Below are 14,567 nucleotides of genomic sequence, written 5' to 3' on the forward strand. Positions count from 1 at the left end.
TACAAATACCTAGTGAGATAGATGGCAAAGATGTAAGAGCAAATGGCAAAAATGTAATAGTAATAATAATAATAACAACAACAGCAACATTCAAGAACACTTCTGGAAGCAGAATAGTGAAGTTTGATCCTGAAAATAAAATCACACAAACAATTCTGATTTTCAGTACTGTATAGATAACAACACTGGTATCAAAAATTCATTTTTCTTTCCTTTTCTCAAGGAAAACCAAACGGAAAAAAATACATGTCAAATATCTCTATGCTTGGATGATTCTCTCAGTTGCTCTATGGCCCATAAAGCATTTCCATTACAAAGAACACGGCCGCCTACCCAAGAATGTGGTGTTACCATAAGTGACAAGATTCTGTACTATGGGACTTGGAGAAACTGAGCTGTGAACTGACTATCCTTCAGTACACACGATTAAAAAAAATCATTCTGTCACTGGAAAAAGGGTAGCATATCAATTTAGTATTTTAATTCTCTGGTCTACTTAACACAAAGTGTCTGGAAAGACTGCTTCACCAGCCCCTGGGTGGTACCATGGACACCGAGACTGTCATCTTGGAACTTAATGCCCAGCTGGCTGATTTAATTCTAAAAGGTGTATTACAAAGACAGGCACAGACAGAAAAGTCTTCTGTTCTACATTCCCAGCTCCTGGTACAGTCAATTTGTATGTCTGAAGTCTAGGTAAAGCCCACACTTGTCCAAAAATGCAGAGCCATCTCAAATTTGTAGGCTAGGCAAATTGCTAAGGCTGATGAGTTGAACTCTTTCATGGGGAGCTATGAGAGACAGGTAAGAGCCTGGGGTCAGGGGCAGCAATTTCAGCCATTGGTGGGGGTCCCACAGATTCTTCTACTATGACAGGACAAGCAGCAAGGAGCTGGCATTCCAGGGCCCTGTGCAGGCAAATCAAGTTTCAGAGCCATACTCACACTGCTGGCTGAGGCAACTGCCTGATCTGCTTCTGATTAGAGACAGACCTAAGGGTCCTGTGACTGGGGAATGCAGTCACTCAGCTATGTAAATTCCCAATAAACGGTAAAATAGATATAGATAAATACAGGTCAGGATTCATGACCATTTTTTCTTTTGTCAGATCATATCCAGGCTGAAAGAAATAAAGACTCAAGCTTATAATGCAGGAATTCTGAAACTTAGAATTTAATAATCTTTTGTAAAACACAAGTATTCCCAAAGTCAATTATTATCTATCCATTTTAACTACTCTTATGAAAACAAACAAGAGATGGCACATGGACTTTCAAGGAATTTAATTATAGTTTAAGAAATTTTGCTATGTTCCTTTTCGAGGTAAGACAGGATTTTTAGGCTACAGGGTGCTACACCAGTAATTATGTCAATAATTGTAGTGGGAAAAATTCGCATAGACAAAATTTCTTAACTACACTGGAGGGCAGTAGTTCCTAATTCCTTGGAACAGTTTTGAGGGCGTCATAACTTTTAGGGACATGAAGCATCATTGTGTCTTAAGTGATGGATAATGATCTATCATGATAAACACTGCCAGCCTCCAGAGGACAAATGCAGTTTCAGGCAACTGATAAGCAGCATTATTACAGAGTACGGCTTCAGGAGATCCAGGCCCCTGCACTCACACAACACTCATGATTTTATCTTTTCAAGAGATGTACATTTAGTTGCTTCTTTTTCTAGTCCTAGAAATATTGTTTAGAATGATTACTCATATTATTTCATTTGCTTAGCACACAAACATCCAAAAGGAAGACTGCCTTACTGACAACTATTTTAAACCTTATTTGTATTTTTGAACATTCACCTAATGTCAAATAAGAATATACACATTGCTCAGCATTAGAATAAACTGTCATCATTGAAAAAAAATATTTGTAAACTATTGTAATTGCATTATATAGGCAGGAAAGTGAGGCACAAGATTATTTTCTCAAGTATCACACACAATTCAGTAGCAAAGCTGGAAAAATAAAACCAGACAACCTCCAACTATTAAGTCAATTACTGCTTCCCACTTTATCAGTACAATTAGCAAAATTCTGTTTCAAATAGATTCCAATGACAATATGTGATTGAGAAGAATACGCAAAGAAGAGTGGAAAGGAATTATTCTGAAGTAGACAGGACACTAAATGGAAAAGCTACTTTTTTAAAGCACATAGTGATCTATCACTAACACAATTTCCAATGTGTTAAACAGAATGTCTTCAGTACAGCATTACTGCTGCCTAACATTGCCTATATTAATCTGGGTTAACTCGCTTCCTTTATGTTTTTTGTTTTCACTATCCTCTAAAAAAATCTGAGGGGTCATGTTACAGTGTAAGCAATCGTACTTAAAAGAAATCCACAAACCTCTTTCATGTTCTTCTAAGTCCTCTGGATGCTCCATTTTAGTGACTGTGCTGACAATCCTGATGTCAGGTAGCAAAATAACACCTCTTTCACTTTCAAATTGTGCAGCTGGTCTAGCAAAGTGGTCCATCCCACTTACTGTAATCCTGGGCTCACTGGCCTGAAACACCATTACATAGGCATCTATATCTGGGATACTAATGCAGACATCTTCACCAAAACATCTGAAAAATATATTATTTGTTAACTGTACGTAGCACATTGCATTAGAGGTTTGTGGCACTTGCCCTACCCAAAACCTACCTGATGGATCTTGTCCTTTTGCAGCATCTCAGATCAGTCTATTCCATAGTTTAGCACTTCCATACATAGGGACATGCATCTGTAGCACTGTGCACATGGGCCAGCAGTGACAGTAACAGCTCTGTTCCTCTCATCCCCTCCCCACATTCACAATTACTGAAATTACGTAGGGGCAGCTTAGCAAGGAGATTAGTGACAAGCTGAATATTTAGTAAGTTCACCATCAGAAAAATATTTTGATGTTTCACTGACATGAACCCAAGGAGTCACTTGTTAAAAAATATTAATTAGATGATAACAACTAACTTCAGTAAACCTAACATTAAATTCTTAAAGCAATATCCAATTAATATAGTATGGTTATCTTGTCATGTGTGAATAAAAGGGGCTAATTACCTATTTAAACTGGACTCATCAAGAAGTCATTCTAGCATCCCCCAGTACTTACTGGGGACAAGTGGGGCCTCTTTTAGTGTATTCATCTGTATCAGCACTGTGCTTTGGAGGTGAATCTCCTCACAAACTCAACTTCATCTTTGCACAAGACTTGGGCAGCCTTAAGACTATGCAAACTGCTCTGCTTCAAGGGACTCTACCTCAGAAGATGATCTCCAAATGCTCACTGTGGTCACCCCATGACTCTCAACTAAACCTGACACTTAGTTAACTGTGCACAGAGCAGTTGAGAGTTGGAAGAACTGATGCTTATTTTCACTCTAAAGATCTGCTTCCACTGCACTGCACAACTTCCTGTAACAGTCATACCCCAGGGGAGCTCAGGAGTGACAGATGGCTCTTTGATTATGTAGAACTGTAAACATTATTGGTCAGGCTCTGTCACTGTTGTTGCATGAAAGTGGAAGGACACGGATTTCTGTTTAACATGCAACACCAATACTTCAGTGATGACACCCACATAAGGATACAGACAGACAGAGTATTTCAAGCATAGCTACAAATACTGTTCCTGCAGATAGGTCATCTGTTAGATGTAATAGGCCTGCTTTAAAAAATCATGGCTCTAGCTATCTCAGAAGAAACGATAACTTTTTAAAATGAACAGTAAATAAGACAGTAATAAATGCAAGTACTGTTCAGTCCAGACTGTATGCTCCTAACTAGAAAGACAAGTAAATTAAATTAACAAGACAAGTTTCTTAAAAGGACAATAGCAAGGGTAAACCACTATGTAAATCAGCATAGAAGTGAATAAAATTCATACTGTATTCTCGATTACATAAAAATATGATTTAGCAATATAATTTAGCCAAAATTCTTCTTTTTACATGTCCAAAGAAAAAAGTAATTAATTAAAAATATCCCTAATCTAATCAGTTCAGCTGAAGTATAACTTACTGGACTTTAGATGAGACTTTGAGACGTCGTACACCTGCAGTAGGAAACTGTCTAGAGTTGATGTATGAGACCTTTCGGAGAGCTTGATTTATATTCTCAATGTCATCTCCTTCCATGACAAGGACTGACTGGGAAGGGTTGAAGTGATACTAGGGGAAATGCATATAATTAGTATTTAAGGTACCAGGCTACAGAGTACAGAATAATGCATTTATAAAGAATATTGCACAGACTTAAGTTTAAAATGTAATGTTTTTAGAAAAAAAAGAAATTATTAGTAGCTGTTTTGGGCTGAATCCACATGTTGTTCCCTAAAACACGGACTGGTATTGGTCATCTATTTCATATCTGAATAACTATATATATATAAATATATATACAATGTTATATTAAACTAATCCCCATTTGCCATACTTTGCCCATCTTACCACTGTGCAGATATTACTTCTACAGCTGTAGGGTTCAAAACCATAATTTACTGGCATCATTATTGTTATTACGATTTTTTTTTTTAAGGTTAAACACCACCTCACTCTAAAAATACTCACTTAAACCAGAGGAGCATGCAGAAGCATATTTTTCCTCCTTTCTGTTGCATTTTACCCTGGGCTATCTTTCTGAGATCTATTTCAATGCAAATGAACAAAACAATTATAACATTCACCTCCTCCATCTTCATTAACGTCAGATACAATAAAGGGGATTCTCCTTTCTCTCTCTCGTGATCAATAAGGGTGTCATGATTTAAGATGGAGATGCTATGTACACAAAGTCAGCTGCTCATTTGAGCCAACAACGGTTGCAAAGTCAATGGCTGTTCTTGTAGCCCTGATCCTTCCACTGAAGACAAAACAGTCTCCCTGATCAAGAAATTCTGCTACTATAATCACATAGCAAATAAGAGATTTTATCTTCTTTATAATTCATCCTGATTCCTTTTTTTTTCGTACTAATTGGTTCAGCAGTTCATCTGCATTGCACAGAAAACCAGACTAACCCTCTTGATTTTGTACCCAGCTGCTGTCAGCACAATGTACAAAGAAATACACCCTTCTCTCACACGTGGTATCTTCTCTAAGTTGGATATTGATTGCATGAACATGCTCTATTATTTACAGGCAATGGCTGTCTACACTTCCTTATGATGAAAAAGGTTAAAATGCAAAAGAGCAAACAGAGTGTGAAGTGCAGAATGAAGCTTGGGGTTCTGTCGATCAGAACACAAGAGGACTGGGTTTAAAGTTGTGCAGGAAGGTTGTGACACACTGAAGGGTACCTTTGAACACAGAGGAGGACCAACATGAGTCACAGCCTGCATACACATCATTTTCCTTCCTGTAAGCTAGCAGCAATAGAGAATAAAATTAGCAAAAGGAGATAGTTAATAGCTCAGCTGTCAGAACAGCTGGAGTGCTGCCAAAGGGACTGGAGAAAGCCCTAGTCTGAGCCATTTTTGTCCCTCTCATTAAAAAAGGCTAAAAATAGTGACAGTTTAGATAGTGTTTCTGAGAGTTATTACAGATATCTGAAAATTAGGCTGCAGACAAAAAAAAGGCCAACACTCCTGTGTCGGGAACTGTGTTACAGATGCATTGCTCTTTCTTATGTGGCTAAAGGGTGAAGCTTTGTGAGCCCAAAGTGCCTACCAGCAATACCTTCCAACATCAGTTTGCCAACATTGAATCTGCTAAGAGCTGTGTAAATAGCTGTGTAAATAGCCACACAGCCTATCATCTGTGCACTGTCACACCTGCCTGTCTGAGATCAGGTATGTTTGGTTTTGACACTAGAAACCCTTTCTCTTTATTGATCTTCTGTTCAAGGTCAGGTAGCAACTGTTGTGCTTTCATCTGAGCTGCTTTCTGTCAGCCCTGATGAGCAACCCTCCCACAATCTGACTGCTGCCTTCACTTTTGCCTCCTGCTGCTGCACTGACTGTTAAGCTTACTGAGGAAGTAAAAATGAAAACATTAACTTTAAAAAAATCACTATGCCTTATCAATATTTTGGAAAAAAAAATGTTTTGAAGTTTAGTGAAAGAAAGAAGAGGCAGAAAACAATCCTGCATCTTTGTTTTCCCTTTGGCACCTCCAGTACAATAAGGAAGACAATCACCCATGTTGGAGCAGCAGTGGGTGGTATAACAGGGATTTTTCCAAGCCCATGAAACAAAATTACTCAAATATTGTCAAGTTTCAGAGTGTGACGATAGTGGAGGAATTACTATACTTTTAAGCACAATGGACCAAGTGTACCCTGCTTTAATTAATGTAAAATCCCAGCAAAGAACTAATTGATAGGCATATACTCTTGTGTTCCAAAAAGCCTTACCTGCTCTTTGTAGGTATTGCCTTTTAAAAATAACTTTTACTCATAAGTGTGTCATTCTTCCAGGAGAAGCAGCAATGTGAAATTGCTTGGTAAGATGAAGAAAAAAAAAATTCTTTGTGTTTTCTCATATATAAAAGCTAGAAAACTTTTACATATCACTTATACTACACCATGGCAACTTACCACCTAGAGAGACATTTCAGTTTCCTTATCTTGTACAATGAAAAGGTTTAACTAGTAAAATGTAGTATGTGGCACTTCCACTGCGAGCTTGAGATCAAGTGTTTCAGCACCATCCTCCTCCCCACTGAAAACCAAGACACTAAAACACAACCTGTGCAGTTTTCACGGGATTCACAATCTGCAGCCAAAGTATCTTACCAGTCTAAACCTGACACTCAGCTCCTGAGGAGATTTGTATTTTGATTTGTGTGCTAGCTAAGCAATGTGCTTCCACACTAGGCAGAAGAACACCTCTCATATAATGGTATCAGTAAGGGGAAATTGAGAGCACATATCATGTAAGTATTATAGAAGTTTCCTACCTATGCATCCAAAAGAACAGAGTTTGTGTTAATGAATGCAAAGCAATCTGGCCACTATATTAATGGAAACGATTTCTGTCTGTTGTTCTCCAGTCTGTTGTTCTCCAGTCTTAAGAGGAAGGTTACAGTATCAGTAACAACAGTCATGTGCACAATGAAGCTGGATAATGATTTGCATGCAAATGTAAGATTTTAATTTATTGACTTTAAGTTTTTTTATTGTCCAATTTTCATGTCCCATAAAATTGCTTTCCTCTTGGAACACATTTCCAGTACTAGTGCATTGGGACTTCTTTTGGAGTTGCCTCTAGATGAAATATATTCCACTTACATTTTCCATTGCTTTAGAGCTATATGAGATCAAAATTCAATAATTCTTTGGAATCATGTCTATTTCTGTAAAACTACCAAAATAAGCATGACAGTATGACCTGGCAATTCTTATAGACTAAAATACCAGCAGTGCCTTACTTGCTGAGCATCTAGCTTTCCAATAATGGAAGCATTTTTCTTTGCAGTGTCACAGCTCTTCTACTGTTCTGCTTTTTCTTTGCATGACTTTATGGGAAATTACATTGCTTCTGGGAGTACATTTGTACTGTGTGTACTCTACCTTGGGCTCTCCACTTCATAAATCAGGTCTAAATTTTTATCAGAGATGATGTCAGTTCATTCCTTACCTTTATTCCTTGGCCAAGACTCTCGAGAGAATTAATATCCAGACCCTCCTTGCAGGCCTGCAGACAGGAAATCACTTTCTGACTCTCAATTTTGCCTGGCCGGATAGTGAGACTGGCCAGGCTGCCATGGAAATACTGAGCAAATCTGGGCTTGGTGACTTCACCTCCTGCAAGAAAGAGAATCTAAAATGATTATTGATACCAATACACAAACCACACATCTAATAATTCCCTTTATGTTTTAACACATATAAAGAATTTACACCCATCTTAGCCACATATATTTGAGATCCCATTTACAGTGATAAGAGAAACTGCTGAAATTGCTTTGTGGGTTGTTAGGTGGTACCTAATAGCAGCCTGTCTTTAAGATTCTTGTGTTATTGCAATATTGCATTCAGGTGTTTATAGAGCTGTGTTAACATCCTCTGAGATGAAACATGTCTTCCAAAACCTGTGTCCAAGGCAGCACAGCACTCAAAAAAATTGATGAGACTACTGAACGGATCAAATAAGAATTAAAAAAAAAAGTTTTAAGGTCCAACATTTCTTTATACAGAAACTGGTTTTGCCAGCTTTCTGTTCTATTCTACAAGATCAATTAGACAGCCTTTGTCTTTCTCCTCCAAAAAAAATACTACCCCATGTCCTTAGATGTGCTAAGAGTTATGGCTCTGGGTAAGCAAACTGCCACACATATTCTATAATTGGATGTCTCTAAGGATGGGGTGTAAATTCACAGCTCAGGTCTCAATCACCACATGTCGTATTTGGCCTCTAGCTACACTCTCCTCACTCTCACTCCAGGCAGCTTTAAAGCAAGGCTGATCTTTAGGTGCTGTCAATAAAATGTGATCATGCACTGCCTGTACCAGTGATCATTATATCTAAATTACTCTTGGGATATTTAGTGATTTACTCTTCCTCTTCTAGGAGAATTTTTAGAGCTTGTCTTTCCTGCAAGTGTTAGCAATATCACTGCATGTGAATGAAGCAAGATGTGTAGAGGAATAGCCTGAGCATGCGTACACAGCCCCATATTTGAGGCATTTAGGTGCTAATTACAGGTGGGAGGCATGAGCCCTGAGCTCGTGTTAAGCCCACCTGTGTTAAGCCTCCGCCCCTGCCCAATTAGGGTTTGCCAATAAAAGGTGAGCTTCCAAACACACGACTCTGGAGCAGCCAAGGGAGGAGGGGGGTAGCTGAGTCTGGAGCAAAAGCACAAAATGAAGCCAGCCAAGTCTGAAGGCAGCAACATGGGAGCCCTGACTGTGCACTTGGTGAGAACACCTCTTGGACTTCGGAGCGCTGTACCCCAAGAAAGGTTTGCCTGCTTGTGAGTTCCTGCCTACCTTGAGCCTGAGAGTCCCACACCAGTGAAACCATGCAGACTCATTGGACTAGCAGTTGGTAAGCTGTTTTAAATGGTAGGTAACTCATCTCTGCAGTGTTTGTAGCTTTAGTGTCAAACAACTACTTCTGCCAGGCAATTTTCTCCAGCTTGAACTTTAGCTTTAAGTGGTTTTGGGCCAGGAAAGGGATGAAGTGGAAATTTTTTTTTAGGCTGATGTTGCTACCAAAAAGATTGAAAAAGACTGAAAAGATTTCTAGTGCAGTAGGAGCACTATGAAGGAGACCTGAGTTATTTTATATGGCCAAGAAAATAGACACTGGTGTGTGGAGAGAAAAGAAAGTGTCTAAGCAGGCTGTTTCCTCAGAGAGGTACACATAGTAGTTTTTTTCTTTTTTGTTAACATTATAGAATAAGCTGCCTCTCCAAAGAAAAATCCTTAAGGAGAGATTATTCTTCTCTCCTCTTTCCTTCATCTGCCCATTATACAGAAAACTTACTCTGAGTGGTACTTTTTGAGGTTTCACAGAAACTTTCATTTCTGTAACAGCTAAAGCCCAAGATTACTCCAGCCTTTCTGATCCTTAGCAAGACAGTTATTTGGTAAATAGATAGGGCATTATAGGGACACTGACTTTTCAGCAAAAATGTTGTTATATATGCTCTAGGTGATCCTGCTTTAGTGGGAGATTTGGACTAGTCGATCTTTGGAGGTCCCTTCCAACTCTGACAGTTCTGTGATATTTGTCTGTTTACATTGTCTTCAAAAGTACAGTTGCCACTAATACAGCAGCAATGTATCTGGACAGAAAAAGGTCAACCCAAGTGAAAAAAAAACCTCTCCCTAAAAAGGAGAAAAAGAGAAAATCGGGTAAGAAATTAGAGAACAAGAAGATAACAGCATTTGTTCTTTGAAGTTTCAAATTCTCACATCTCTAACAGAGTTCTGAAGACAGTAAGTTCCAACACAAATCCTGGAGCATTTGAAGTCTGCCAGCTGTACCTAATCCATTCCTGAGAAGTGCCTGAGCTGGTTTGAACTCTTCTGCAGATAGAGGCTCCCCAAGAAATTCACTCCAATGACCACTGATCCTTAGAGCTTGAAGTTTGCACCTCCAAGAAATGTGAGCTGTCAAAATCTGGTCATACCTTCCTTTTCCTGTTGGCAGGCTAAACAAGGCCTCTTCTTTACATCTTCTACCTCATACTCTACACTATGATCATCCCTATTGCTTTTCCTGGAACTCCTGCTATTATCTGAAGTACTAACTATAATTTAGTGCTCTTCTTAACATTATATGTGTTTAACATTAACAGGACATGCCTGTTAATCCAGGGCAGTGTGAATACTAGCTTTTTCCACATGAAAAAATGAGCACTTAGAGAGAATACTATGTCACACTTTATTTGAAAAAATAGATTGCTAAATAAGCCTTCCATAAGCACCTTTTACCAGAGTTAAAGACAAAATTATATATCTGCCAATTTTAACCCTCAAAGGTGAATGCAAGTCATTATATGTAACTCTTACCACAGCTGCTTGTAATTGCAGCATGTTGACAATTCGATATTTTTCTACCACAGCATTTCAGAGTCTTCTCAGCTCAGTGGGATCTGTTACCTTGCTGATGTAACTTGCAATTGCAAATAATTATTAGATTGCAAATGGATAAAATCCAGTGCAATAAAATCAAGAAGCAAACAGCAAAGCTCTTGCTAAAACCAAAGGAATTGCCTAAACTGAAACTTCTACATTCCTGTATTCTAGCTTTGATAAAAGGGATTACTGGAAATACAGTTTTTAAATTGCAAAAAAATCTAAGAAGAAAAAATTGCCAGAAAAATTAGAAAATCCTCTGCAATTTGCTATTTTACTCTTATTTGTCCCAGTATTTTATTCATGCTTGGGTCTACTCTACTGGTATATTTGAATGCTGTTTTTCCTCTTGTTTCTGCAATCAAATGTTCTTCAAGTACATGACCTCAGCTTATGAGTAGGTGCAAATTTAGCCCAGGATGGCCAGGCTTCAGGTCCTAGTCACTAAAATTCTTGGCTCCCAAGATGAAGTACCTATAACTATAATTCAGCCTGAAAATGAAAATTCTGTAGCATGTTAACACACAGGGCAGAATTGTTGCTAATGCTGATAGTAACATTTTTACAGAATATTATCCTAATTCTCTGAAATACCAATCCTTTCAAATCAGAATCCTTTGAACCTGAGCACAATACATTTCATGCCTCTGCAGTTCCACAGACAGCAGTTCAGAGCCACTGACTACCCTGGCCAGGAGAAATCCTCAAATCCATCACCTCAGTTTCACTTGTCACTGCAGTTACCACATGCTAAGAAACAACTGAGGAAAAGGCATAAAGATGCTTACAACAGCTCTTAATGCTTTAAAACACTTTGAACTTGGTTCTGAGCCTAAGCAACAATATTTTAATGAAGACTTAACTAGATTACCCAAGCTTCTGGAGCAACCATTCAGAGAGCAAGGTGGAGCTACAGAGAAGATAATTTTAAGGTAAACCAAATGTACTAATTTTTTTTCTACTTCCCAATGTCATGGTGCAGTGGAAAATAGTGTTCTGTTACACAGCAGTTCAATCCATAGGTCAGGTCATCCAGTTAGCCTAGATTGCCTCAGTAAGTTTCATGGGGTTTTTTGCTGTCAGGACCTTTCTGGCCTTTTTGAGAGCTCAGGTACAGCTTACCTCCACAATGATATTATAGAATCAGAACATGAGAGAATAAGAAAACCTCCTTCTCAGCTATGTTACATGGTGTGTTTCACTCAGCTCTCTGTTTATTGATTGCTATGGATTACTATGCCATGAGCATTAATTGTTGGGGGAAAGCTAGTAGTGAACACTTAACTGAATGATCTGACCAACAAATGAAAAGGGAATCTTCCCTACTGTCAGTCAGGGAGTTAAGTTGATGTCTGTAACAAAGAGTGAAACAACACTATAGAACATCACTTATTACAGTCATCACTTCTTACAGATCCCTTGCATGGCTTCAATTTTTTGAAGCTTCTCCCTTCCTTACACGTCAATATTGTGGTCACCATCACAGTTGTGAAGCAACAGTGTTATTCAGACCTTTATGACAAAACCATTGTTAACCATGTCTTTCCAGCTGACTCAGCACACACATCTCCAGAGTCTGGTAGATACAGGAAGATGGATGTTAAACTTTTGGCATTAATTCAATTCTTTTAATGGGAAGATGGTGTCAACAGACTCTGGGAAGCATCCAGAGGAACTACTGAAATACATAATATTCACTATAATGCTGGTCACTCATTAGTCATTGTCAAAGAAGTGTGTGTCACATTCTTAATTTGCAAAGATAATAACTATTTTCTGAACTGATATTCTTCTCCTATGCTGGTTCTGATCCTTCTACCTGGAACTTCATCATTGTAGAGCAAATAGGGTAGCTCCAGTACTAGAGGCAGAGGGGTCCCTCCCACCAGAATTTCACCCAGAGTCACCCTGATGAAGTCTTTCTGAGTTTCTTTCCTTTTCTGCTAAGTGTGAATGCTGTTAGATGAACAAGAAGGGCACACACACTGACACCAAAACATACAGATAAGAAGGGTCCTGTCCTGCCCTGCCAGACTTCACACCAGATAAAACCATTACAGCAGATATGTATGATTTGGAGAACAAGGCAGCTGAAACACAAAATAGGTACAAGGCTCAGAATGAGATGCAAAAACAATCTGCATGCTGCTACTGTCATTATCTAGATAGGCAGAATTAGCAGGGTCTATTATGTCCCTTAATATCACTTACAGCCTAGGGCTAGGGTTATGCAGAGGCACTTCTACACTAGGGCCAGGGTGTTCTCTTCCTGCAAGAACTTGATAGCCCTCTGATTACTTGAGTGTTAATTCCCTCCTGTGCTATTCACAGCAAAAGTCAGAAGTCTTTTTTTTTTAATTTCTCTTGGTATCAAGTATGGTGAAATTTCATTACCACTGAATTTTACAGTTGTATTGCTTTGACTTCAGAGATATAAAGTGCTGTTTGTATTAACTCACAATCTCCAAAGAACATTTATGCTTTTTTTGTCAAAACAAATTACTTCATTGAGCTCTCAGATCATCTTTTAGGCCTTTTGCCCTGCCCTAATAAGCAAGTTATTATCAGGGCAATCTAAGCACAATGAGATTTTCACTAGAAATGATGAATCAAGAGAATTTCCAACTGCAATGTGATTCTTTTAAGACATTATAGACTCTGGTTATGCTGAACCAGATAATTAAGAAAGGATTGATTGTTCAGGGTCTCAACACAAAAACTGAAGTGAATCTGGAAGCAGCTGCAAGATATTATGGCTCTGAAGTCCTCAGGTCCTAGCCTCAAAATTTCTCCTATCTTTTTACGATGGCAGCTTAAGGGGCTGGGTTTTATTGCCTGACAAGTAGATTGGCTGTTAAACAGGATAAAACCCAACACAGCTTTCAGGAGTAGTCCCAGTTAGCAACTAGACTTTCACACTCCTAAAGCTCCTCAGCACAAAAGTTTTAGTGCCTTTTGTACATCATTCAGACAGAAATTACTCAGAAAATTACACTTCAAACATGGCACTATTTACGTCTGCCCTTGCTCCTGGTAGGTTCCATAAACTAATGGCCTCAGACAGCTTCAGGCTTTAAAGCATCATTTGAAATAAGACAGAGAATTAAGTACAGAGAAAAGTACATGCATGACCTAATCTATTTATTTGTGCAATAAATCCATAGATCAAAACCATGGTATAAAATGCTATTTTAAAAAAAATTCTCAAGATAAGAAAAGCACTCTGAAATCACTCACAACTAAGCCAACACATTTTGTTATTTCTTGGGGAACTGTGGGAAATTACAATCATGGAAAAATGTTACAATCTTATATATCTTAGAGTAGATCCTAGTCCAACTGATGTTAATATTGTCACCATACCCATATTCTTATTGTACTAATAACATTCTTGTGCTGGTACATAGTCCCCTGTGCAAAAATTAAATAAAAATAAGCATAATATCTATGCTGAATGACTGACAGATTTTAATGTAAATTCAGCTCCCCAAGAAAACACTTTCCAAAACTAAATGAAGTTCAACAAGCAAAGATCTGTTAAGTCCATTGCAATTCACTTCATCTTGTTGGTGAGAAGGGCAATACAATTCTGCTGTACTAACAGAACCATCAGTATACAGATATTCAGCATCCCATTCTGCTGAACTATACCTAAGTAGTTTTGAATTCATTTGCTTGTTCACTTCACTGAGGCCTCAGGTTGATGCAAGCTATGTCAGAGCCCCAGGTGCAATCCCCTGGTGATTGTAGACTATTGCCTTTATCTGTTGGATATCTTAATTTCTGGGGAAAGTCCAAGGTTGAGTGATACAGGCTGCTGCTACACTGCCCACATCTGATCCCTCTCCAGCATCTAACTCTCTTTAACTCATTCTTCTTGCCTTGAATAGTTAGTCCATTCTCTGACTGCAATTTTGCCACTGATCTGTCAGCAGAGTGTTGACACATAAGGTCATTCCACAGAAGGACTCTTTACTAATATTAGCCTCCAGCTGAGGTTAAGGAAAGAAGAAAATGACAATACAAAAGAAAAATAGAATAGA

The 14,567-nt window shown here is 38.4% G+C and overlaps 1 protein-coding gene across 1 annotated transcript in view; it reads right to left on the minus strand.

Moving 5' to 3' along the window:
• The window catches only part of CLSTN2 (calsyntenin 2), a 292,419-nt gene that overhangs the window by 5,279 nt on the left and 272,573 nt on the right, over nucleotides 1-14,567 (minus strand). Inside the window, exons 11-13 of the mRNA XM_030456311.1 lie at nucleotides 7,577-7,743; nucleotides 4,021-4,169; nucleotides 2,362-2,585 (exon numbers count right to left, since the gene is read on the minus strand). Coding sequence (XP_030312171.1) covers nucleotides 2,362-2,585; nucleotides 4,021-4,169; nucleotides 7,577-7,743 — 540 coding nt within the window. The remainder of the gene's footprint in view (nucleotides 1-2,361; nucleotides 2,586-4,020; nucleotides 4,170-7,576; nucleotides 7,744-14,567) is intronic.

The sequence above is a fragment of the Calypte anna genome, chromosome 9 (genome assembly GCF_003957555.1).
Source record: "Calypte anna isolate BGI_N300 chromosome 9, bCalAnn1_v1.p, whole genome shotgun sequence".
Classification (NCBI taxonomy): Eukaryota; Metazoa; Chordata; class Aves; order Apodiformes; family Trochilidae; genus Calypte; species Calypte anna.